General features: G+C 40.8%; 1 protein-coding gene across 2 annotated transcripts in view; it reads left to right on the forward strand.

Moving 5' to 3' along the window:
* The window catches only part of CHD7 (chromodomain helicase DNA binding protein 7), a 191,775-nt gene that overhangs the window by 146,817 nt on the left and 19,122 nt on the right, over positions 1-25,836 (forward strand). For both annotated transcript variants that reach the window (XM_053558884.1, XM_053558885.1), the window contains 12 exons: positions 92-335; positions 1,445-1,621; positions 5,897-6,040; positions 7,127-7,382; positions 13,888-14,098; positions 14,642-14,837; positions 15,460-15,627; positions 16,151-16,330; positions 19,178-19,288; positions 19,379-19,584; positions 22,508-22,707; positions 22,897-23,056. In XM_053558884.1, the coding sequence (XP_053414859.1) occupies positions 92-335; positions 1,445-1,621; positions 5,897-6,040; positions 7,127-7,382; positions 13,888-14,098; positions 14,642-14,837; positions 15,460-15,627; positions 16,151-16,330; positions 19,178-19,288; positions 19,379-19,584; positions 22,508-22,707; positions 22,897-23,056 (2,253 nt within the window). The remainder of the gene's footprint in view (positions 1-91; positions 336-1,444; positions 1,622-5,896; positions 6,041-7,126; positions 7,383-13,887; positions 14,099-14,641; positions 14,838-15,459; positions 15,628-16,150; positions 16,331-19,177; positions 19,289-19,378; positions 19,585-22,507; positions 22,708-22,896; positions 23,057-25,836) is intronic.

Below are 25,836 nucleotides of genomic sequence, written 5' to 3' on the forward strand. Positions count from 1 at the left end.
TTGTGCGGTGATAGCATAGATTTTGTGAAAAGACAGCAATTTCTAATATCTATGCTCATTAAACTCTTCTTATTTTATTTCCTTCCCAAAGGAGAAACTGCATTTTAGCAGATGAAATGGGTTTGGGAAAAACTATCCAGTCCATTACATTTCTCTATGAGATATATTTGAAAGGGATCCATGGCCCTTTTTTAGTAATTGCCCCATTGTCCACAATCCCCAACTGGGAAAGGGAATTCCGAACCTGGACAGAGTTGAATGTGGTTGTGTATCATGGGAGTCAAGCTAGTCGTCGGACCATTCAGTTGTATGAAATGTACTTCAAAGATCCCCAGGTAAAACTTCACAGATCATATTCCTTCTGCTTACTGTGTGCATTTTAAGGCATTGAAAAGGTGACTTCCCAGCTTCTCGGGAGGCTGAGGCAAGAGAATCGCTTGAGGCCAAGAGTTTGGGGTTGCTGGGAACTAAAATGCCATGGCACCTTTACCAAGGGCAACAAAGTGAGACTCTGTCTCAGTAAATAAATAAATAACAAATAATTACATAAATAAAAAGGTGACTTGGGAAGGTCTGGATTTTGCTAAACTGAGAGATTTTAGATTTCTTACTCAATTTATACTTTTTCTACATCTGTGACTGTAGCTCTTTATTCTTAAGGCTTTGGTCATTCTGCTGATTAGATTAGAAGTGAGTTTTTTTTTTTTTTTTTTTACTTTGGATGACCACTGAAATCCAGTTGATGCATTGGTATACTGATTAGTTTTATTTTGCAAGCGTAAGAGAGAACTAAACAAAAAATGATGATATTAAATGTAAATAGAATTTTTTTATACTATTACTAGAAGTAAAAAATATTAGCCATGTGAAAAGTCCTTGAAATATATGACACATTGAATGAAATACGCCCAGAGGAAGGAATTTATACTATGGTTCTTAGTAGCAATTGTTTTAATTTTTTCTTTCTCTAGTTACCTGTGTGTGCTTAGTGTATTATTTTAACAGTAAAGTGCTATAAACAACATGATAAGGAAGAATAAAATGTGTTAAAATCATTTTAGGCTGTAGTAGTAAATGGAAGTCCTATAATTGGAAATTGGACAGAATTTTATTATATATATGTATGTTTTTAAGTACAAAATCCATTCTACAATTAAATAAAGGAGAAAAAAACACTGAAATCCATATTTGTTATTATCTTTAGCTTTGGGAAATTATAAGTTCTATCCTAAGTAAATTATTTTATTTTAGAATTTTAAAAAAGTGTTAACTGTCTTACCGTAACAGCTTTAAAAATCCAAATAATGAACACAAATTATGTGTCACCTGAAATAAGGAGATCTGGAAAGGAATAAATTATATGTGTTTTATGCTGTCCACTCATTCTCAGAGTTATTCACGTGATCATTAATGGCTTAATAGTAATTCAGAGGTGTTCTTGTAGGGTCGAGTGATAAAGGGGTCCTATAAGTTTCATGCCATCATTACTACGTTTGAGATGATTTTGACGGACTGTCCTGAGCTGCGGAATATTCCATGGCGATGCGTGGTCATCGATGAGGCCCACAGGCTGAAGAATAGAAACTGCAAGCTGTTGGAGGGACTTAAGATGATGGACTTGGTCAGTGATCGCGTTGGTGACGGCATTGAGACGGAATTGTTACTGACTTGCTAATCCCCTACTCCGAATTTGACTAATGCCTGTGAATGGTATTTGAAAAACTTGTCAAATATTGTGACATATTCTCCTGGAATAACTTTCCATTATTCAAAAGTTGCTCTTACCTTCCCAATCCGCGCATTGTTTTTCTGGTGTCTTTAAACAGTTGTATGATAGCAAAGTATAATCATGATGTTCTCACTGAAGTGAGTTTCAAGCATTTGCTTTACTGCTTTGTTCTTATAAATACAAGTTGAGCATCCCAAATCCAGAAATCCCAAATGCCCCAGAATCTGAAACTTTTTGAGCACTGACATATGCTCAAAGGAAAAGCTCAGTGGAGCATTTCAGATTTTGGATTTTCAAATTTAGACTATTTAATCAGTAGGTATAAATGCACATATTCCCCAACCCCCCCCCCACTCAAAAAAAAAAAAATTAAAACCATTTTGGTCCCAAGCATTTCAGATAAAAGGACACTTAAACCTGTATAGTCATTTCATTAACTGTTGACGATAATCCAATTACATTCCAGGGCTCTTAGGTTTTGTCAGTAGGATTTGCAGATGCAAGTTCTTAGTGAGTTGGTAGGATATCTGGAATTGGTTCAGTTTGTATAGATGGTTAAAATTTGGAGTATTTTTCAAACTGGAGTTTTATACCACAACTATCACACAGTCTTCCAGCTTCCCAAGAATGACCAGGTCTTTCCGATTAGAATTTTTGAGTATTTTTTTCAATAGGAGTGTCATAGAATAACACATTGTAGGATTCCATTCTACAGTGTGTATCATTTCCTAGCTGAAATTGCCACATGACCTCAGTCATCCTCAGGCTCCTTTACACTCCACAGTTTATAAGGTGGTTATGATCACTTGTTTTTCTTTTTTAATATATGTTTTGAAAGCGAATTTCTTGTCATTTAGCATGTCTTGGGTAATTTGATAAGTTTCACAAAGGTGTAAAAAACTTTTTAAAAATCCTTGTCATCATGACTTCTGTAGATAATTCAATTTCTTGTTTGAGATGAGAAAGAATACTCGATATATCATGGCTATACATTTTTAACTGATGACTAGGACTGCTAGGTACTACCAAAAAGAACACCTAGAAGCTTCCCTTTGCACCTGGTTCTGTGAAATGGCTTCTTTTATTCTTAAGGGGGTTGGATTAGCCAAATGTTCTTTTAATTACAAACAAGCCAAATCTAGTTTTGCTTACAGGAAAAAGTGTGACTGAATTATCCTGTTTATATGGGATTTCCCATTTTCACCTTAATGAATTACTATTAAAGCTATCCTAATTCTTTCTTTCAAAGCAGTTTACTATTATTTGGTGGCCAATCTGCAAAGCTAGTGAGAGCACTTGTTATTCAATAGAAACAGTAAATAGTCTTGGTGTCTCCCCAGGGGATACTCTATCATTCAAATGATAGTAAATGTGTTTGCAAGTAAATGCTAAAGCTCTCAGTCTGTCTATTCTCTGATTAGAGACCCACTTTTTATCATAGTTTTCCACTAAGATATGGTTGTATCACCATTTCCTGAAGACTTAAACAGTCATACAGTTAAGTTTATGTAGAGTAGTGTATATGTTCCAGACAGTAGATTCTTACTATAAGACAGTTCTTTATTATTGAGTCCAAATTAGTTTAATTCTGTCAATATCAGGCAATCTAATTGTCATTTGGATACTTCAAGTAATTTTCTGTTGTTTATACTAACATTTCATTAATGGGTTAGAATCTGTTACCCAAATAATTTTGTTACATGTTATAGTGTTTCCTAAATTTTTTCATACAATGGCAGATATAGAAAATGCTAATTATACAAGAAGGCTGCCCACTGCCACTGAGGACTGTCCTGGCAGGCCGAGGAAGGGTGTCAAGGACTTGTACACTTGTAACTCAGTCTCGGCTCACCAATTGGGAAGCTCTGATTATCAATGAACAGAATATTTATTTTTCTGATGATCAAGAATCTTTACCTCAGAAAAGAGGTTTTCAAGGTGGAATACATTGTTATTCAGAATGTATTTGTCCATTTCGGAACAGCCTTTGTCTGGTGTTTAAATCCTTACTTTAAGCATCATGAGAACTTGTATACTTGACACTATTTATTCTTTTTTCCCAGAGTAAGTCACAGTCAATAGAGCAAGTAGTAGTTAGTACCCTACCATGGTCAGGTCATAGGGAGCTGCTGTTACCTGTCCTAGACTGAGTTCTGATGGAAACGCTCTTGATGAGCATCATTTCCAAGTGCATTCCCAGCATAGGAAGACCAGTGGGTGTCTTTACGCTCTAGACACAGAGGAAATGTTTGTGAACATGAGACCTTGCTGGGTAATCACCATCTTCACAGCCCTCCACGGGAGCTCTGGGGAAGCACAGCTATCTCCTTGTCCCTCATCAAAAGGAGGGTGTGTCGTGGAGGTCCTAGCAGTTCTTCATTGATTCTATTATTTCATCTTTCATTGTCAGGAGGCCTCACACAAATTAAAGAGTCTGCTGAAATCAAATTAAATGGACAGCACTCCATCAGAGATAAAAAAAATGGTAACGTTTTCAAGGCAAAAGTATATCCGCTGGCATAGTTGGAGGTGATTAGCTCCACAGCCTGAGTTTCTTACAGGATGTTTTGTGATAAAGTGTGTATATTAATCGTATATTTTAAATCATTACTCACTAACTGAAACTTAGTTTTATTCCACTGCTCATCAGCATCTATATAAAGGGGTCGTATGTATAATAGTTTGGCATAACTGCCTATTAAACAGCCATTGATTGAAAGGAAGCAGTATAAAAAAGGAGTTTCCTTTTTTTGAATACATTTATTTTGAAATTAATAAGTTAAAAGGGTTTAACTTCTAAAGTATTTGATTAGGCATTTAGGATTTAATTTAACTTAGCAACCAAAAATATAGAAAAGCTGAGACAGTCAAGATAATAGCAATACAGTGGAAATGGTCTTCGACAGCAGCAATGTTTTTCTTGAATCTGTAAGGGTACTTCAAAAAGTTCTTGGATAAAGTAATTCAGGACTTGGGTATGTAAGTGATTGTGGCTAATGTCATCTACCAGAATGGTTATACACCAGAAAATCTTGATTTGCAAAATCTTTATGAATTTAATGAGTCTGAAGATGATGGTGGTCTGTGTAAATTCCTCAGTCAGAAACTTCTATTCAAAGGGGAGAAAGGGAAGAATGAAAGCATATTGAAGTCCTTCACCTCACTTTCAAAGAGCTTCATTGACAGACAAGACATGGTAGATATTAAGAAAATTAGCATGTTTTTACATCATTCATCTAGTGTTTACTGAGTATATACTCTGCTTGGCAACCAAGTCTTGTCAGATCCAAGTTAAGGAAGGTAGAACATTGCTTTTGAAACTGCTAGAAGGTATAATTGCTTTCTGAAATAGTTTTATTAGCTGTGCTGTATACCAAATGGCCAAAGCCGAAAATAATAAGGCTGCTAAGATTAATAAACTCATCCTTATTAAGACTTAATCATTGTAAAACAGCTCCTCTGTGCTGCATCTGTGGAATTAGAAGGACAAGGGTACAGCTGCGTAAGGAAAGCAGGGAAAGAGCTCGTGAACGAGAAGTAATTTAAAGAAATACCTAACTGGGTTCAAAGAGACGAAGTTATAAATAGCACCCAATTTTTAAAAAGGTGATTGTGGTGTTTTAAAATCAAGCTGACCTCTTTGCTAGTTGGAAATTTTTGTAGAACGGACTAGTTCTTCATATGCTGTCACATGTGGAAGGGCGTCTTTTGTCTCTAATGTGAGTCAGGCAGGAAGCAGATGGAGTGATGGGAGCGCTGTTGACACAGAGAACAGAAAGACGCATGTGCGCTGTATTTGAGCCTTGGAATCTTAGGAAAAAACTGGTGGGGAGAAAGCTTCTGAGACGTAGGGGACTTAGAAAGCTACGACTAAAATACTGACCTAGAGACCCCAGGAAGAAACAAAATGGCAAGACACTTTTAAGAAATCTGTAGAGTTCTAGAGAGGACCCTCCGCATATCTATTTATCTGAAGCAGGAACCGTGTTCTTGTAGCTCCATCTTCATGTTTAGTTTCTGTACTTCACATGGGGGCGGGGTGCTAAATTAACACTGATGAGTGGAAGCAGAAAAATGGATACCTAGTGAAAAGCTTTGGTTTTAAGAAATTACTTGTTTCAGTTGTGCTACGATTTGAGATGAGTTGCTTTTCTTCCACCACCACAGGAACACAAAGTGCTGCTGACGGGGACCCCACTCCAGAACACCGTGGAAGAACTTTTCAGCTTGCTTCATTTCTTAGAACCAAGTCGCTTCCCTTCAGAAACCACTTTTATGCAAGAGTTTGGTGATCTGAAGACAGAAGAGCAGGTACTTATCACCTCTACTTTGTATTTGAGTCATAAAATTGAAGATTAAGCCATGAAATGGCAAAGCGTTAGTATTTAAATTATTTTCAAATGTAATTATTTCACATTTTTTTCCTACCTAGTAAGCAGAACTTTATATGTACGTTCCTCAGACTTTCCAAGTCACCATTATAAGGGTTTTCTTGTTTGTTTACCGTCATGAAGGATTGTTGAGATTTATAGAGAGTTTATGTATCTATCCATGTAGTTTTCACAGAATGCTGTGCTCTTCAGATTGGTGGTTTTACTACTTCAAGCCTACAAATTCTCATTTTAGAAATGTGAGGTGTAACTTACTCCACAGTGTTTCGTGAGAAGTAAGTGATGTACTGTGTGTAAAATGTGGCTAGTTACTTCCTCTGCTTTAGGAATTATGTAGGTATTAGTTATTGTTTGTGTGCTCTTTGAAATAAATATGGAGGTAGGCTTGAAATCTTTGTCTTTATGCACCCCCTACCCCAACTTACTATTTAAAACCTCTTAGCTTAGTTCAAATTGTGTTTTTGTTTTTTTTTTCTAACAAAAACTATATGATGTACTGTATCCTCTTGGCAATCAGCAGAAAAGAGAACCAGAAAGAGACATCTCTGCTTGCTCCTTGTCTCGCGGCTCGACAGCTCTAGCTCACTTTCTCTCATTCTTTCACTCTCCCCGGAAAGGAGAAGAACAGGGACAGACCATTCCCATGACGTTGTCTTATCCGTCTTTCTGCATCCCCATGGCTTAAAACCAAAAAAAAAAAAAGGAAAACCTAATAAATAGGTTTGAATAAAATGGATGTTTTTTTTTGGTTGTTGTCTTCTTTTCAAGGCCTTCTGGCTATTCAGACTCCTGGATAGGCAAACAACACATTTGACATAGCACCACCCCAACCTTCCTGCACTTCTCTTAAGAAAACTGAAGGAGTAGCACTTTCATGCCTTTATTAGGCTCTGAAAAATGAAAATGGACGGTAAATGAGTAAAAAAATCCTGATTTTTCATGTTAGAAAATGTTTTAACATGCAAGCAAATCATGATACCCATATTTACTTAAGGTCCTTTTTTAGGTACAAAAACTTCAGGCTATTCTAAAGCCAATGATGTTGAGACGTCTCAAAGAGGACGTAGAAAAGAACTTGGCCCCCAAAGAAGAAACTATTATTGAAGTTGAGCTAACAAACATTCAGAAGAAGTATTACCGAGCCATCCTTGAGAAGAATTTTACATTTCTTTCCAAAGGTGGTGGACAAGCTAACGTACCTAACCTTTTAAACACTATGATGGAATTACGAAAGTGCTGCAATCATCCATACCTTATCAATGGTAAGCCCTGCTCGTGAACTTATTTGAATGATAATCGAAGCACCAGAAATCCCATTCAGACCGCTGACTGAGGGTTTCGTGTTTCATAGTCGTTGCTGTATCCCATGCGCTCACTGTGGGTTTTACCAGCTTCCTCTTCTCTGCGATGCCTCCCACTGTGGCTGATGAAGGTGACCCACCACTGCCCCAGCACTCCCTGAAACAGGGTCTCAACTTGCCTTTCACCTGTCACCCTATGCTAGAAAGGAGGCTTTGGTTTGGTATTCCATGGTTAGAAGTCATCCGAAGCGCTAATAGCTAAAGAGAAATTAGCTCCTGACCGAGGTTTTCTTGGGGTTATATGCATGTATGTGGAGTTTAACTAGGAGTTAAAGAGAAACTTTGGTGTGGGCAGACAGCATCAGCTACTCAAGTCTTGGAAAACGTCCTCATCGTCCTCTCAGTCTAGAGCCCTTTAACACCTCTATTTCCTAAAAATGAGAGATTCTCTTAAAGCTTTGATAATAATTTGCCCCGGTTACTAATGGACAATTCATGGCCCTCTTGTTTCTTCGCTAAGTTCATGTTATATAACTCATCTGAACTCATGTGTTAGAACCTCTATTACATACTTTCAAAAGTCTTAAGTGGATAGCTATTTCATGCCTATGATGTCTGGAGAATGCAAAGGTAAATAAGAAGGCAGCCTCCGCTCACAGAGGCTCAGGTTAGGAAGGCAGCAGGAGGGGCATGGTATTTGGGATCAAGCCTTCATGATGAAAAGGACATTGAGGCTCAAGTAATAATGTAAGCAAAGAGAGGGAGGCTGGAAAACAAAGGAGAACTTGCCCAAAATATAAGGCATGTGTTAAGAAACAGTGGGACATTGCCAGGCGTGTGGCTCACGCCTGGAATCCCAGCACTCTGGGAGGCAGAGGTGGGCAGATCACCTGAGCTCACAGAGTTTGAGACTAGCCTGAGCTAGGGCAACACCCCTTCTCTAAAAATAGCCCGGCGTGGTGGCAGGCACTTACAGTCCCAGCTACTCAGGAGGCTGAGGCAAGAGAATCACTTGAGCCTACCAGTCTGAAGTTGCTGTGAGCCATGGCACTGTACCAAGGGTGACAAAGTGAGACTCTGTTTCAAAAAAAAGGAATGAAACAGTGGGACAGTATCCCCTAGACATGCAAGGACCCTGCGGTGGAAGGCCAGAAAAGTTGGCATGTAGGCCTGTAGGCAGTGGAGAACCGCAATAGTGTTTGAGCTGAGCAATGATTAGAAATGTGATTCCAGGATGGGTGGTGTAGCGGCTCACTCCTGTAATCCTTGCACTTTGGTAGGCTGAGGCGGGAGGATGGTGTGAGGCCAAGAGGTCAAGACCATCCTGGGCAACATATTGACACTCCTATCTCTATACAAGGGTATATGTGAAACTTGGTAAACGGTCTGTAAAGCTAGTGAATGATGCCCCATGATCATATCAATGTACACAGCTATGATTTAATAAAAAAAAAAAAAGTGGAATCCCCCCCCAAAAAAAAAAAAAAAACAAAAACAAAAATTAAAAAAAATAATTAGCTGGGCTTGGTGGCACGCATCTGAAGTCCTAGCTACTCAGGAGACTGAGGCAGGAAGGTTCACTTGAGCCCAAAGGTTTGAGGTTTACAGAGTACTCCAGCCTAGGCAATAGAACAAGTCCACATCTATTAAATAAATCTAAGAAATATGATTTAAGATGATCTATCAGGCAGCATTGTATAAAAAGGGTGGGAGAAGGGTAAGAGAGACACATTCAAGGGATAGACAAGACACCACACAAGGGGCAGCTGGAAGGCTATTGCCGTAGTCCAGGCAGGAGTTGATATGAACTAAAGAAAGGTGACGGCAGACTAGTATGAGGGGCTTGTGCACAATGGTTATTGGCCAGCAATGCAATTAGGTTCAGTTTCAGGGAAGAAGGGGCAAAGCCTGCTCTGTCTTTATCACAATCTGTGCGGTTCTAGGACAGCTAACTTAAAGAGTTCGTGATCTTTCCCCTAATTTGTACATCTGCATGTATCAGCTACCTCAGATCCAAAACTCCTAGAGTGGTCCACACCTAGAAGATGGTTTCAGAGTATAAGTATAGGCATTGTTGTGTAAAATATATGAATTTCTTTTTATAACTTGTTTAATAATTACATATTGAGTACTATCAACCTGCCAATCGCCATCTGTTTAGGAGCTTTTAAGGCTGGTATGATGAGTATCAGCCAAGCCTGTTCATGGAGTTGGAGAGCTAATGATGGTGTGAGCAAAAGACACATGTGCGTGCACACACATTTTTGCCTTTAATAGCTGGTAGAAGGAGAATAAATGATAGTCTCCAAGGGGAAAGAAAAGAAAAGGAGATACTCAAAAGAGGACTTGAACGCTGCCAACAGGATGTGTGTGAAAGGGGAGCTCTCACTGATGGTGGTTAGATAGCCACTCTCTGTTCCAGCAAATGTACCTTGTTCGGTCATATGTTAATTACATGCATTGAGTATTGTGGGGTGTTCCCCCCCCACCCCAGCTGGTGGGTCTCTTCCTTGGCTGATTGCTCTCCAGGGTCATCTTTATATAGTTCACTTGTTTGCTGGGAGCCTCTTAGGATTCCTTAAAGCTTGGCATCTGTGGCAGTTGTTGTAATTGGTCACACATTGAGGTCGGTCAGCTTTTCTGTCCTTACAACAATCTAAGAATTATCTGTTAAGCTAGTGTTCTTATGCCTTTATTTTGGGAAATTGTAGTGAAAAAATGGTTACACATATTCTAAGCATACAGCTGCCCAGATAACATATGTAGACATTATATTTCACAGAGGTTTGAAACAACACTATTCATTTTCGGCTACAACCTGGAGTAGAAACATTTATTGAACATTTAAAATCTTAGAATGGGTACAGGCGAAACCTACTAAATGCAGAATACAAATATCTACATACAATAACTAAGAAAATGCCATGAAGGCTACATTGAATAGTTTGATGAGAATATTTCAGATTGTATATGAAACCAGCACATTGTACCCCTTGATTGCACAAATGTACACAGCTATGATTTAACAATAAAATAAAATTTTTAACAATAAAAAAATAAAATAGATTTTCTGGTCATCTTCAAGAACAATAAAAGGGAAATCTTTAATTTTGGAGATTAAACTGAAATTGGTATTGGTTGTGGCAGAGTATCTGAGGAATCTAACTAACCTCCAATTCAACACAGCACAACAGTTCCGTAATTGTGGAAATAGAAGCAACTATATGCATAAGCCAACTGTGCATAATAATAAGCACAGTGGAAGAAGAAAAAACATGTAAGTGGCGTAGAACAAAAACTGTTTACAAATGAGAAATGAGATTTGCTGTTTTTACTAAGAGGCCTGGAATAGTGTCTGATGCACTGTAAGACCCTGCTGGGTTTTCTTGCTACATGTTAAGTAAGAAAGTTAAGCAAGTATAGTAACTAGGTGACATAAATGGGGTTGGTATTATTGCCTCAAGCTTCGTTTGAACAGAATTTCCAATTTTTAGGTCCTATAATTTGAGGGCAGGAGTAATGTAAAATGTGTTCAATGTCCCTGTTGGTTAGAGGTGACTTAAGAGTTGTTAGTGGTTTTTGGTGGAGGCAGGGAGAATGTAGGAAAGAGTGGCCAACCAAAAAGAAAACAGGAATGAGGCTACATGGTAGAATGAATTTCAGAGAGAAAATAGTAGCTTGTTTTTTTTCTGGTCATCTTTAAGAACAAAATATTTTCTTGTTTGCTCATGTCTTATATAGCTAGATGACATTGCGGTTACTGCCCTGACAGTGACCATCTGGTGAAGTGAAAAGACTTCAAGCTGGAAGTGAGTGTACGCTTATTTCAAGTGTCTTTGATATACACACGTACACACACTTCTAAATGTAGTGCCAGCCATGCTCTAAGGCAGAACCAACGAGGCATTTTGGTTTATTATAACCCATTTCCTGGTAATTTTCTGATTGATGTTTATAACTGTAATATCAAGGTAAGTCTTTAATTGTAATCATAAAAATTTAGCTAATACTCAGAAGATAGAAATTGCCCTCCTCCCCAGCACCTTCCCTATCTTTTCTACTTCAATGTTGCCATAATAAAATGTTAAGAGAATCATACAGAAAAAATGTTTGCTGATACTATTTTTTAAATGAAGTATTATTAAAGCTGCCACTTTAAGGACTTGAATCCATAGCAACAGAGCTGGATTGATTAACTTAGCAGTAGTTTTTCTCAGGTAACAAATAATGCATTTTTCTTTTTGACTGTCCTTTATAAGATGAGAAATTATTGGTAGCATCAAAAAGACAGACTTTCCTCATCTCTGAATAATTTTTTTTTTTTTTTTCCATTTTTTGGCCAGGGCTGGGTTTGAACCTGCCACCTCAGGTATATGGGGCCGCACCCTACTCCTTTAAGTCACAGGCACTGCCCCCATCTCCAAATAATTTTAAAATTTAAAAACATTTCAATTTTTTTTGCTAATTTGATGGAATTTTCTGTATTTAAATTTATTTGACATTCAAACATGTCTGACAAATGGTTATTTCATTTTTTGAAAAGTATTCATTGACCATTACTTGTTTTAAACTATTAAAAGATTATACTTCATTTTGTTATGTATCATAAACTTAAAACATGGACAAAAAATAATTACCCCAATATCGTAATGGTAAAATCTATTTCTGAATTGCAAAGAGCTTATAATGTACGACAAGAACAAACTTTAGAAAGACATAATATATGCACTTAAATCCGTTTCTTCTGTCTATTGAGGGTCTTCTTATTCTGAATCTATAACCTGAGTTTCTAAATTTCACATTTTGGGAAACATTGCTTAACTTTATTTAAGGACATTTTTACTGGTGGTCTTAAATAGCATTTTGTTAGCTTTTCCTAATTAAATTCTTGCCTTTTTTTCTATACTTAAAAGCAAAATTCAGAATATTAGCTTTTTATTCATGTGGAAAAGGGAGTGAGGGGCTAGCAGTTCTAACAGCTGGAGTTTTCTGCTGGTCCCCTCATAACCTAGTGTGCTTTATGGAGGCTTCAGTGCTTGGGAAGACCTTAAGTGACTTTAATTTGTTCTCAGTAAGTTCTTGGTTGATTAATAATTTACCAGCTGTATTTATGCCATATGACCAGGTCACAGGGTAATTTCTGCAAACACCCTTACACTGGAAATGGGTGTGCACTTTCATTACATCTTGCGCTTCTTGGTAGAAGTACCGTCTGAGTGTCTGTGGTGGCCTGTGTGACTAACCTTTAAAAATAGACCCCCACCTTGTGTATAGTTGTTCACCTTTACACCAGTGTTAGGAAGAGTAGTTTCGAATTTCTGGCACAGTTTAAGGCTAAGCAACGATCCCATTAGAATAAGCAAGTGTTCCGAAGACTATGTGAGCACACCCTCCGCCTTTACAGAGGAGCTGAGCACAGCAGCTATGTCCTGAGTAACCCCAGAGGCCAGAGGAGGCCAGATCGGGTGCGTAATTCTAGTTAAGCCACCTAAGCAGTTGAAGGAAGCTTAGCCTGCTGCCTACTGAATAAGCATGTGTTTGGGGTCAGGGGAGGGTATGGTAAGGCTTCATTCCTTAGAAAGATGGCCTTTTCTTGAGGCGTCTCTCTAGTATACCCAAGTTTTCGAACAAGTGAAAATCCATGTAGGGCTATGAGAAAAAGATGGTTAAGCATAGAAGTCTTGTATCAAACACTTTGGAGGGTTTTCTTTAAGCTTTAGATGGTTTAGGTCAGTGGTTCTCAACCTTCCCAATGTTGTGGCCCTTTAATACAGTTCCTGTGGGTCACGACTCACAGGCTGAGAACCACTGGTTTAGATAATTCAAGACAGAATGTTTGCGTCTTAGGAAATTATCAGATGGGAATAAATGTAGAAAGAGATTCAGAGACGGCAGTAGAAGATACTGTGCTTAGGTCCCACGCAGATATCCTTAAAAATGATCTTGAATGTGAATTCCTCTTTCTGCAATCCTTTTAGCTGTATTCATATGTGGTTATGGATCCAAACTACTGCTCCTTACTATAATTACTAGGACTTCCTTCCATTGTTTCAGAACAGATTTTGTTGTTTGTGTTTCTGTTGCGCTAGTAAACAGTTCTTCATTCCTTTAGCAATTTGGGTTCCAATTTTTTTGTAGGTATCTGGCCCTTGGCTTGTTTCTGCCACTTCTGGCTTGACAGTCTGTTGTTGAAATTCAGTTTTTACAGACAGCAAACATTTGTTGAAAAATGTGGTTTTCTCCCTCAAATGCCTCAGTGTGTTGTACTTAAATCTTTGATCCCTTTTGTACATCCATGGTTTTGTGTAGACCCAACCCTGAGTAAGTAGATGGATACTTGTTCATAAACAAGGGGAGTGTGGTATTCCGGTACTGATAGTTTGCAGTGGGTTTTGAAAGCAAGTTCATTGTTTTTAGTAATAAAAACCTTTTACAGTATTCATGTTATGCTGTCCAATCTCTGCAGGTGCTGAAGAGAAAATTTTGGAAGAGTTTAAAGAAACACACAATGCAGAGTCTCCAGATTTTCAGCTCCAGGCAATGATCCAGGCTGCTGGCAAGCTAGTGCTGATTGACAAGCTGCTGCCAAAACTGAAGGCTGGTGGCCACAGGGTGCTTATCTTTTCCCAGATGGTGCGCTGCTTGGACATACTGGAAGACTACCTCATTCAAAGACGGTGAGAGCCACCGTATCAGAATAATAAAAGGGAAATAAAAAATTACCTTTCACAGGGCTCCTAGTGGTTCACCCAGAAGTGACATTTATGATAAAGTGGATGGAATGGGCAAAACGTGTCACATGCCTTTTTAAAAACTGTAGATGTACATGACAATTACTTTACATAACTACTACAGGAGGACAGTGTCTACTTCTGTGGGCCATTTTCTCCCCTTTGCTTTCATTTGATTAGAGGAAAACAGTTCTTCAAATTGAAATTATTTGTTATCGTATTGTGAAGAGTTGTCAGCTATTCTTAGAGTTTAGCTATTTTACTGGAGAGGAAGTAAAATAAAATTTAATCTTTGGTCATTCAACCAATTATATAAAAAAGTACAAGAAACTATTTGCTCTGAAATTATTTCTGTTAAGTCATATTATATCATATTAAATCATATCATGTTAATATATATTCTATTTTTAATACTTAACAGTAAAATATAAAAGGAATGAGTGTATTGTAGCTATGTGTCAGGCAGCCTGTTCTTGTTGCTATTTCTAGGTACCCATATGAAAGGATTGATGGCCGAGTAAGAGGCAACCTTCGCCAGGCAGCTATCGACAGATTCTCCAAACCTGATTCTGATAGGTTTGTGTTCCTCCTGTGTACACGGGCTGGAGGTTTAGGCATTAATCTCACTGCTGCTGATACCTGCATCATCTTTGATTCAGACTGGAATCCCCAGAATGACCTCCAGGTAAACACACAAGAAAATCTTCCTGATTTTTATTTTTTTTGAGTCGTTCTACTACAACAGAGAAGCCCCAGTCTGACTAATAAAGTGTCATCACTCAGCACTGAGGGCATCACTCATGACTGAGGGCAAATCAACCATCTAGTAATCAATTTATCAGTGTTGTGAGAAGAAATTTCTTAATCTCTTAACTCTATACTTTTTTTTTAGAACATATGGTCTTATAACTGGCCAATTGCATCATGTCTGTCTTTGGTAGCTGTCCACCTGGGTAGCTACAACAAAGTACCACATGTACTAGGGTATTCATTTCTCCCGGTTCTGAGGGTTGGAAGTCTGAGAGCAGGGTATCTACAGGGCCCGGTCCTGGGTGTGGACCCTCTTCCTGGTTAATAGACAGCATCTTCTTGCTGTCTTCTCCCTTAGCCTACAGAGAGCTAGCTAGCTGTGTGGCCTCTCTGTCTGAGCACTAATCCCGTTTGTGAGACTCTCCCCTCGTGACCTCATTGCTCGAAGGCCCCCTCCAAATACCATCACCTCAGGATGAAGGTTTCCGCATATGAATTTGTGGAGGAAGCACAAACATTCAGTAACTTGCAATAGCTACTAATTTTTTTTCTTCCAGGCTCAGGCTAGATGCCATAGAATAGGACAGAGCAAATCTGTGAAAATCTACAGGCTGATTACGAGGAATTCCTATGAAAGGGAAATGTTTGACAAGGCTAGTCTGAAGCTCGGTCTGGATAAAGCTGTGCTGCAGTCTATGAGTGGAAGAGAAAATGCTACCAATGGGGTAAACAGTGCTCGCGGAAACCACGTGTTATTTCTGTCTCATTCCCTTATTTAGTTAATAGCAAGAAATTATTCAGTGTCTCATTAATTTTCAACCTCAATATTTTAAGCATGTTTTGTCACACGTTCCTTTGCTGTAATTCAGGTTTTACTCTTTTTGGAAGCTTTTGTTATGTTTATAAATGTTATAATTCTCAATTACTTTGAATATGTTAAATATTTCTCTAGGGCCAGGCACAGTAGCTCACGCCTGTAATCCCAGCCCTCTGAGAGGCCAAGGCGGGTGGATTGTCTCAGTTCACGGGTTTGAGACCAACCTGAGCAAGAGCGAGACCCTGTCTCTAAAAAACAATAGCCAGACATTGTAGCCGGTGCCTGTAGTCCCAGCTACTCGGGATACTGAGGCAAGAGAATTGGTTGAGCCCAGGAGTCTGAGGTTGCTGTGAGCTGTGACACCGCAGCACTCTACCAGGGGCAAGAAAGTGAAAGTCTCAAAAAAAAAACGACGAAGTTCTCTTAAACAGGTACAGCAGCTTTCCAAGAAAGAAATAGAGGATCTTCTACGAAAAGGGGCCTATGGTGCACTTATGGATGAAGAAGATGAAGGGTCTAAATTCTGTGAAGAAGATATTGATCAGATCCTCCTCCGTCGAACCCACACTATTACTATCGAGTCTGAAGGGAAAGGTTCCACGTTTGCTAAGGTGGGGAAAGGCCAGGTTTTCTGTAGAGGGCATGCGCTCCCAGTATGTGTACGTAATGTCTGCTTTACGTCGGCAGATAACCAATTAATTTCTAACTCCCTGCGGAACCTCTGCCACACAAGGAAATCCTTTACATCTGGGCTCTCTTCTGTGTGTCTGGCAGCAGTAGTTAATTCTTCACCTGTCCTGGCGTCTGGCTAATCCTTCACGATGGTTCTCGATTTCATTGTCTCTGCTGCTTCTGAAGTCCTGCTCCATCCTCATCTTCCCTTCTTTCCCCAGGTCCTGATTCCTAAAACAGCCTTGAGAATGATTGATCAAGTCATCCATCTTGAAAAAAAAAATCTCATTCTTTTTTTTCCCCTCTAGCTACAATTCCATACGTAACTCTTCACAGCTAAAAAGTCCCTTCTGAGACTTTGGTGAGACACCGGTGTCTACTCTATGCTTATATTTTTAACAGCTTTATGGAATCTATTTACTCACCTTAAAATTCACCTGTGTTGAGAGTGCAGTTGCGTGCCTTTGCCCTATGACGTGTAGTTGTCAGCCCAACCTGACAAGACGGGTACATTCCGGGTGACATGGCCAAAACATCCACGATCTAAGTTTAGAACATTTTCATCACTCCAGAAAGGTCTCAGTGCTCATCAGCAGTCAGTCCTCACCCCACCCTAGAGTCTTTGAAAATCACTGATCTGTTTTTTTTCTTCTGTAGATTTGTTCTGAATAGTTCACATAAATGAAACCCTGCAATGTATGTATCACTCAGCATAATGTTTTTGAGATTCATCTACATTATAGCCCATAGCAGTAACTTCTCTTCCCTTTTCTTGCCAAATAATAATTCCATTATTTGGATATACCAACCAAACTGACCACTTGATACTAGAAATTTGGTTTGTTTCTGCATTTTTGGCTGTTATGAATAATGTTTTTATGAATATTTGTGTATGAGTTTTTGTGTAGACATACATTTTCTTTTCTCTTGAGCACATATCAAGAGTGGAATTGCTAGATCATATATTAACTCCATGTTTAGCCCTTAGAGCAGCGGTTCTCAGCCTGTGGGTCGTGACCTGCAGGAACTGTATTAAAGCGTTGCAGCATTAGGAAGGTTGAGAACCACTGCCTTAGAGGAACTGCTAGACTGTTTCTAAAGTGACTGTGCTGTTTTCTCTCCCGCCAGCAGTGGAGTAGCGTTTCATTTTCTCTACATCTTCACCAACACTTTTTGTTATCTGACTTTCTAGTTTTAGTCATCCTAGTGGTTGTAAATTGGTATCCCACTCTGGTTTTCTGGGTTTTATTTTTATTTCCTTGATGATGTTGAGCATCTTTTCATGTGCTTATTGGTCAAATGTATATCATTTTGGAGCAGTGTCTATTCACATCTTATGTTTGTTTTTTGAAGTATTTATCTTTTTATGAATAGGTTTTCAAAGTTCTTCATATATTCTGGATAAAGGTTCTATATTAGACAATATAGTTGCACATATTTCCTGCTAGTCTTCCTAAAGTTGTGTAATCTTAGTGAAGCCCAGCTTACCAATTTTTTTCTTCTGTTGATTATGCTTTTGGTGCATTATCCAACCCAAATTCTCAAAGATTTAATCTTGTTTTTTTCTGTGAGTCTTCTGAAGTTAGGTCTGTGATCTTATTTGATTTCTGTGTGTGGTGTGAGGTAGGGGTCCAGCATTTGGATACGCTGTTGTCCCAGCTGCTCCAGTCTGGAAAGGTTCTTCTGTCCTGGCTCTGTGATCCAGCACCTTCTCCTTCACATCTTTCAGTCTCTTTTTAGGTCTTTTGCCTCTGGACTTAACAGGTACTGTCAGTCCAGTATGCATAAAACCAGATCATCACCCATCTCACTCCCAACACACACACTCACACGCGCTCTCAGAGGCACACACTCACACATGCGCACTCTCAAACATGCACTCTCACTCATACTCAGGTGCGCTCTCACACACACATGCTCTCACTCACGCACGCTCTCTCACACACATGCTCTCTCTCACTCCTGCTTGTCCACCTGAGTAACACCACTCAGATGTCAGAGTTGGATGCTGAGGTGTATCTTGCTTCCTTCTCCTGTTTCATGCTTCCTATGCACCCATATTCTAACTCCACTAAATGTACCTTCCAAAGAATATCTTTCTAGACCATCTCCCTTTTCTCTCATCTTTCCTCTTTATCTCCATTTTGTTGTTTCTTCCCTAACTACTGTAGTGGCCTGTTCTACTCTCTGGTATCCAAGGCATTAGTATGACCTCTTTAACATGTGACTCTTGGATATGAGGTCATGTCCACCTTGAGGTGATTTCCATTTTCAAATAGCTCACAGCTGCCTTGGGATAGCGTTCAGACTTTAACAGCTCATACAAAGCTCTGGACCTGGCTTCTCCCTTCCCCTCCAGCTTGACCTTTGGCTGTTCCTCTCTGTATACTCTACCCCTTTCCTTTCCTCTGGGCCTTTGTACATTCTTTGTCATGAATATTTCCACATGCTTTCCTGTGTTATGAGTGTTTTAAAATCTGATCCAGGCTTTCTTTTCTGGGAGAGCCTTTCTTCTCAGTTCCCAGCAGCGCACCTCCTCTGTGTATCACTTGCACCTGTACTGTATACCTTTGTCACCTGTCCCTTGTCATGCCGCAGTTTGATCCTTTGTTTCCTGTCTGTCTGTACCCCTGGATGGTGAGCTGTCTGAGGGACAGCTTTTCATTCTAGTCACATCTACCATAGATCTGTCACAGGTGGAGAATGCACACATACTTGAGTGAATGAATAAAGAGGCAGCTTTGCATGCCCTTGAGAAGAGTAATGCATATTTTTTTCTCCTTTAGGCCAGTTTTGTGGCATCTGGAAATAGGACAGATATTTCCTTGGATGATCCAAACTTCTGGCAAAAATGGGCTAAGAAGGCTGAATTGGATATTGATGCCTTAAATGGGAGGGTAAGTGAGAAGTCCCATACAAACACTTATCTTGTCTAACCCAAGGGTCATTTTTTTCAGAAGTTTGAAATGTATCTGCTCTTTTGTTAGAACAACCTGGTTATTGACACTCCCAGAGTGAGAAAGCAGACCAGGCTCTACAGTGCAGTGAAGGAAGATGAGCTGATGGAGTTCTCAGACTTGGAAAGTGACTCTGAAGAAAAGCCTTGTGTAAAGCCACGGCGCCCCCAGGATAAGTCACAGGGCTACGCCAGGAGCGAGTGTTTCAGGGTGGAGAAAAATCTCCTCGTCTATGGGTAAGTCAGACTCACTCTGTAGAATGGTATTTAAAAATTTTTAACAATAGTTAGAATTTCCAGCTGGTACAGAAAAATTATATTTGTGTGACTCCTCTTCACACAAATGAATACCTTTGCATTTTCTGGGGCACTGAAGTCATTTGGTCAACATGCTTAGATCCAAGTCAGTCAGATCCTCCTGGGTGTGCAGAGGTCACTTTGTTTATACCTTAAGGAATCACATCAGATCCAAATTTGCATGTTATTAATAACTCAGAATGAAGTTTCAAAATTACAATTTTTTTTCACTTTACATAAAATTTAGGACTATTGGTGAGCTCCTGGTATTTTTCTCTTATAAAAAATTGTTAAAGGCAATGATCTTACTTGTTAAGCTTTCACCTCCTCTGGAACATTGAGTGGTCATTTGAACATTGTGAACCTGTCAGATTCCTCCTGCTGGACTGTAAAGTTCAGTAAGTCAGGATCCAGGTGGCACCCATAGCTCAGTGGGTAGGGCGCTGGCCACATACACCGAGGGTGGTAGGTTTGAACCCAGCGTGGGCCGAATAAAACAATAATGACAACCTGGGGTGATAGCTTGAGACTGTCTCAAAAAAAAAAAAGAAAGAAAGAAAAGAAAGAAAGTTAGGATCCCTGTGTCATTCATCCTGAGTCACTGTGGCACACCACACGGTACTTTGGCAGAGTGCTCAGTAAATATCTGAATGAGTAGGTGAGAGTCCTCTAGCAGACTATGGGACTGTAGGCCACTCCCATTACATTTTTTTTAAACTGCCGTCAAAACAGTCTTTCTGTAGATCTGCTGGTGTGTGTGATGATCTTTTCCAACATTGCCATTGGTTTCAGAGTAAACACAAACTTGTGTTGACATGGCATCCAGAGCTCTTTCAGGCTTTGTCGTTTTGTCAGTTCTTTACCATGCGTAGTCCAAGCTTCTGCTGGGACAGACAGCTCACCTTCTCCAGTGTGCCACATTCCGCCTCATCTCTGTCTTTGCGCAGGCTCTTCCTACAACTTAGCGCAACTGTCCATGTGCAGGTCCTGGCACAGAGACCTAGCCCGCCCCACGTCTGTGCTCTGTGGACACCCGTGCAGGCATCAGCGTCTGGCTGCGCTTCCTGTCACACTCATTACATCATACATGGGTTTGGAGTCGCCTGCTAGAGTTCCAGTTATCAGCTCCGGGGGGACAGGGCTCTTTCTATGTATCTTTAGTGCATAGTGCAGTGGGAGCAGAGTACATGCTTGTTTATGGAGTGAATGAAATTCAGCAGAAGGCCATCCCGTGTCTCAGCAACTCTGTTGGTGCTACTGCTTATCCCTGAAAGCCAGACACCCTCTCCTGTCTGTTCTTACACGGAGCAGAGACTCTCCCCACCTACGGCCTTTGCTGTTCATACCGACTGCCATGTTTAAACTTAATGATTAGAGTTGAGGGTTGTGTTGGTAACTTTAGGAATGGAACATATTAATAACTCTTAAAGAGAAGCAGTATGCTTAGGGCCTTTTGTCTTCCAGTCACCTTCCCTCCTCCTGTAGGTGCTCAGTATGTCTTGAATACCTCCTGTGTGCTGGGCACTGTCCTAGGATACTCTCAGACCTTAGGGGTACAGCTGTGAGCAAGATAGGCATAGCGTGAGGCCAACGTGTGATGAAGGAGAGATGGTGTACACTGTGACACTGCTGTGACAGGGAAGAACTCTGCTGTAGAGCATGGAGGCATGTCACCTCATCTTTAAAACAGAGCTCAGGTGTTCTCTCTCTACTCCTGGGGCTCGGAAGTAGAAGATAGCATTCCACAGACGGTCATATGTACAGTGCATGACTTGACAGATATCAGGAGTCAACTAGAGTAAGAGGGAATTTGGGGGTGGGTAGGGAAAAGAATAGAGTTCCTGGCAGAGAGAGGAGTTTGTCCAGGGGCCTAGAGGTGCAGGCCAGCTTTGTACTTGGAGCAACTGAAGGGAATTCACAGGAGTCAGAGTGGTAAGAGACCAGGCCAAGGCGGGAGGCAGGGCCTCAAGGAGGCACATCCCGGTTTGTGCAGCCAAGTCTCATCCTCCTCACAGCATGGCTCTCAGTCGGCAGTGGAGGGGCTCTTGGTACCACAGGCACTGCCCTAGTGGCTCAGTCTGCTGTCAGCTGGGAGAAGACATGGCTCAGACAGCATCTGCTGCCTCCTGCTCCCATGCCTGTTTGCTGTATGATCTCACCCTACAGCTCCCAGATGAAACAGTACAATGCTGTTTAGCTTGGGATTATAACATGAGACAGGCGGTCAGGTTCAGCAGCCTGTTGTCTGTTTGCTTCTGTCTCTCGTCCTTTCTCTCACCCGTTTTACATAAGGACCTGTAAGTTGGCTGAACATCTTTCCTGTGGATGTTTTTGTGCTTGGGGTTATCGCTTGCTATTCCAAAAGGAATCCCAAAGTTGTTCAGAGTCTTTTACCAATTATAGCATCCCTTAGAGGTGGATTCATGCAACCGCATACTCCTGAGCATTGCATCCTTGATTTTGTGGTCATCACACCTGCCTTGGGTCTCTTGTATCTCGGTTGGTTAGGATCAGATCATAGTAACCATGACAGTGAAGACAAGTATGCCATTTTCAGGCCCATGGAGCACATTTGTGTCCTGAAAGTTGCTGCCACAGTCTGCATCTGCCTGGCGTAGCCAGTGTTTGCCACATGGGTGTTATTTCAGTGGCAGTTCAACTCTTGCACTTGGGAGCGGTGAACCTAGAGCCTCCTCTGTGCCAGAGTGCTTTTAACTCTTGCGTCCTGGACTGCTTTCTTACCACCTGATGTAAAATATTGCTAGTTTTGACCCAGGATACCTCAACACAAGTACTGACTATTAAAGCCCCCCATCTAAACTCCAAGGCACCATCTGCATGCTGAGTATTTGCTTTTTTGCAGTTGGGGACGGTGGACAGACATTCTTTCCCATGGACGCTACAAACGCCAACTCACTGAGCAAGACGTAGAAACCATCTGCAGAACCATCCTGGTCTACTGTCTTAATCATTACAGAGGGGATGAGAATATCAAAAGTTTCATCTGGGATCTGATCACCCCCACAGCGGATGGCCAGACCCGAGCCTTGGTCAATCATTCTGGTAGGTCCGCTTCAAGCTCTGTGCACTGTGGGGTCACCGAAAGTCACCAGAATCCTTTGTGAGACACTGCTGATAAATAGACATAACACAGAGCCTGTATTTCCCTGCGTTATGCATTAAAATATCTGACTCTGACACTGTAATTTGGAGCGTAAAAAGCTTCTATTATCATTATGGTGATGATTCCAGGTTTATCAGCCCCTGTGCCGAGGGGAAGGAAGGGAAAGAAGGTGAAAGCCCAGAGCACACAGCCGGTGGTGCAGGATGCTGACTGGCTGGCCAGCTGCAACCCAGATGCTCTGTTCCAGGAGGACAGCTACAAGAAGCACCTGAAGCATCATTGTAACAAGTACGTTTTGGGGGGATGGATGTGGAGAACTTGGTTCCCTTACTGTTCCTTAAAAAATATGTGTAGTCAACCCTCCGTATCTGTGAGTGCAGAATCTGTGGAGACAGAAGTCCAGCTACAGGATTTGAATATCCGCAATGTTTGGTGTCCAAAGCAGTCCTGGAATGAGTCGCCTGCAGATGCAGAGGGACAACAGTATCATTAAAACTACTAAATTGTGCTGTTACTGCCTTTGCACAGCCTTGTCATTTTTCTTGAAACATGATGCCAAGTCACAGGAGAGCCTACCTACCTTTAGGTGACTGATTATTTTTTAATATGGTAAAAGATACATAACTCAATATTTGCCATTTTAACCATTTGTAAGTAAACAATTCATTGGCATTAATTACACTCACCATGCGTGTGCTCGTCATTATCTATACCCAAAACTTTTCATCAAGCAATAGCTTAGCACTTCCACCCCAGCCCTGGCAGTGCCGATCTGCCCTCTGTTTCCATTAGCTTGTCTGTTCAGAGCACCTCATGAGTGGAATCACACATCATTTGCCCTCTGTGTCTGGTGTGTTTCATGTAGCATGGTGTTCCCAAGGTTTGTTCCTGGCATAGCACGTATCAGAAGTTCACTCCTTTTTATGGCCAAATAGTACTCTATTGTGTGTGTGCGTGTGTAATATTTTGTTTGTCCCTTCTTCTGCTGATGGACATTTGCATTATTTCCACCTTTGTCCGCCGTGAATAATGCTGCTGTGAGCATTGTAGATGACGGATTTATTTTTAACCAGTATGTGTTGGAGTACCTGGTGGGCTGTACATGTTCCCAACTTCTGCTGACTACTTTCAGTGGAAGAACTGTAGGATTCACATATTATTTTTTGCCCAACAATATTTCAGTTGCTGGGTCCATTTTTCCTACCTGTGAACTTAGCATCATATTTCTTACCTTTATTTCTATAACTGATTATAGATCATTGAAGAATGTTGAATCTGGGTTTATTTTGTTGCTTGGCATTCTGTCACCTGTCTACACAGTAGGCTGACTTGTGCATATATTGACTGTTTACTTCTTGATATGCACATCTGAGTATCAGTAGTGCAGGCAACAGTGCTACCAAATGGCTCCACCACTTCCCAGCTTTGCGAGACCTGGGGCAGGTTATTCAACCTCTTTAGGACTCATTTTCCTCGAGTCACTCAGAGCTCGGCAACAAGATCTCAGTTGGATGAGGCAAGATATGGATAAAGATATATTTCTCTTTTGAAAAGCAGCACGGACCACAGTCTGAGCACAGAACACTGGCAGCGTGCCAGATGGTCTATATGGATTATCTATATCCTTGTAATCTGAGTTGGCTAAGATGAGTGGCGCTGTTTTATCCCTCATTTAAATGACAAGGAAACTGAGACTTAAGTAACTTTCTTCAGGTCTCTCAGCCTGTTACATGGCAGAGGCAGATTTGAACCCTCAACCATGACATTCCCCTCCCACCCCGACCTAGGAAGTCTACCTTCTCGGGGCCGTGATAAGGCTGCAGGGAGTTTCCAAATCTATTACCTCAAGCCATTTTGGTGTCTCAGAAACTGGTTACTGCTAGGGCATAATAGTTATCCCTAAAATCCTGCCCCACCTCCCACTGTTAGAAAACTCCTGTGTCCTTGTAGTTTATGGATTCAGACAGAGTGAAGTAGTTCGGTGTGAGAGACCTGGCTCCTCTCCTGGATGCTGCTAGGCTGGTGGGTTGTAATTTCCCATCCTCCTGACAGTCACCAATTTCCCACAGGGAACCCTTCCTCATTAGTATGTGAGAAATAACTGGGATTCTTCATGTCTTTCCGCCCAGTCTTGGAAAAAGACTGTTGGTACCTTTCAGCTCATCTCCGAGACAAGTCAGGTGGCCCTGTAGGTGAGCCCCGAGACACCAGGACCTAAAGTAAGGAAGTGTTGATGCCTGTTAAGATGAAAAATGAGACCCACACTGAAGGACATCCTAGAAAGTAACTGGCCCCGTCTCCTCACAAGCTTCAAGGTCCTGAGACACAAAAACAGAGAGATGTGTCAGACTAAAGAGGACGGTCCAACGCCATGTGTGGTCAACACTCAGTCTGTCTAATTTATAGGGTGTAAACTCTGTGGGATGAGAGGCCATGTCCCGGTCATCTCTGTTGTCCTCTCACTGGCTAGCCAGCACAAGGGAACTCAGCTTTCCAGTTGCATTGGCTTGAATTTTTTCCTCTGGAAGAAAAGTGATATTCACAGTTAGTTTGTAAGTGTTCTTCTTAGTTCTTCCTGAAGTAGAAAGGTTTTATCTTTTACCAAAAGAGGGAGAAACCTTTAGGCTTCCTGCCACTCTGTCAGGTTTTGCTGTGCATTATAAAGAATCCACTAAAGGCAGAGGGTATTTTCTTTGGAACCACATTTTCTGAGTATCCTCTGTAAGTAGGTGGAGGCCTTCAAATTCTTCTCTAACCAGAGAAGAAATTAACATGCCTGCTGTGGAGACCCAGACTTTCTCCTTTCCTTTGCCTTTCAGTGTGGCCCAAAGGTTCTCATGAGTTAACAAGAGAAAGAGATATTTAAAAAAAGAATAAAAGTGAGTTATCCAAAATGATTGCCTACCCTGGAGTTTGTGTGGATATTTACAATCTCCACTTGGCCCATTCAAAACCATGGTGGCCCTGAGTTGACTTGTGGTGGGGAGAAAGGCGTATCAGAGAGCATCTGTTGATGTATGAATAGGAGGAGTCTGTTTGGGTGAAGCTGCCCCTACTTGTCATTTTTA

This window comes from Nycticebus coucang, chromosome 13, assembly GCF_027406575.1.
Source record: "Nycticebus coucang isolate mNycCou1 chromosome 13, mNycCou1.pri, whole genome shotgun sequence".
NCBI lineage: Eukaryota > Metazoa > Chordata > Mammalia > Primates > Lorisidae > Nycticebus > Nycticebus coucang.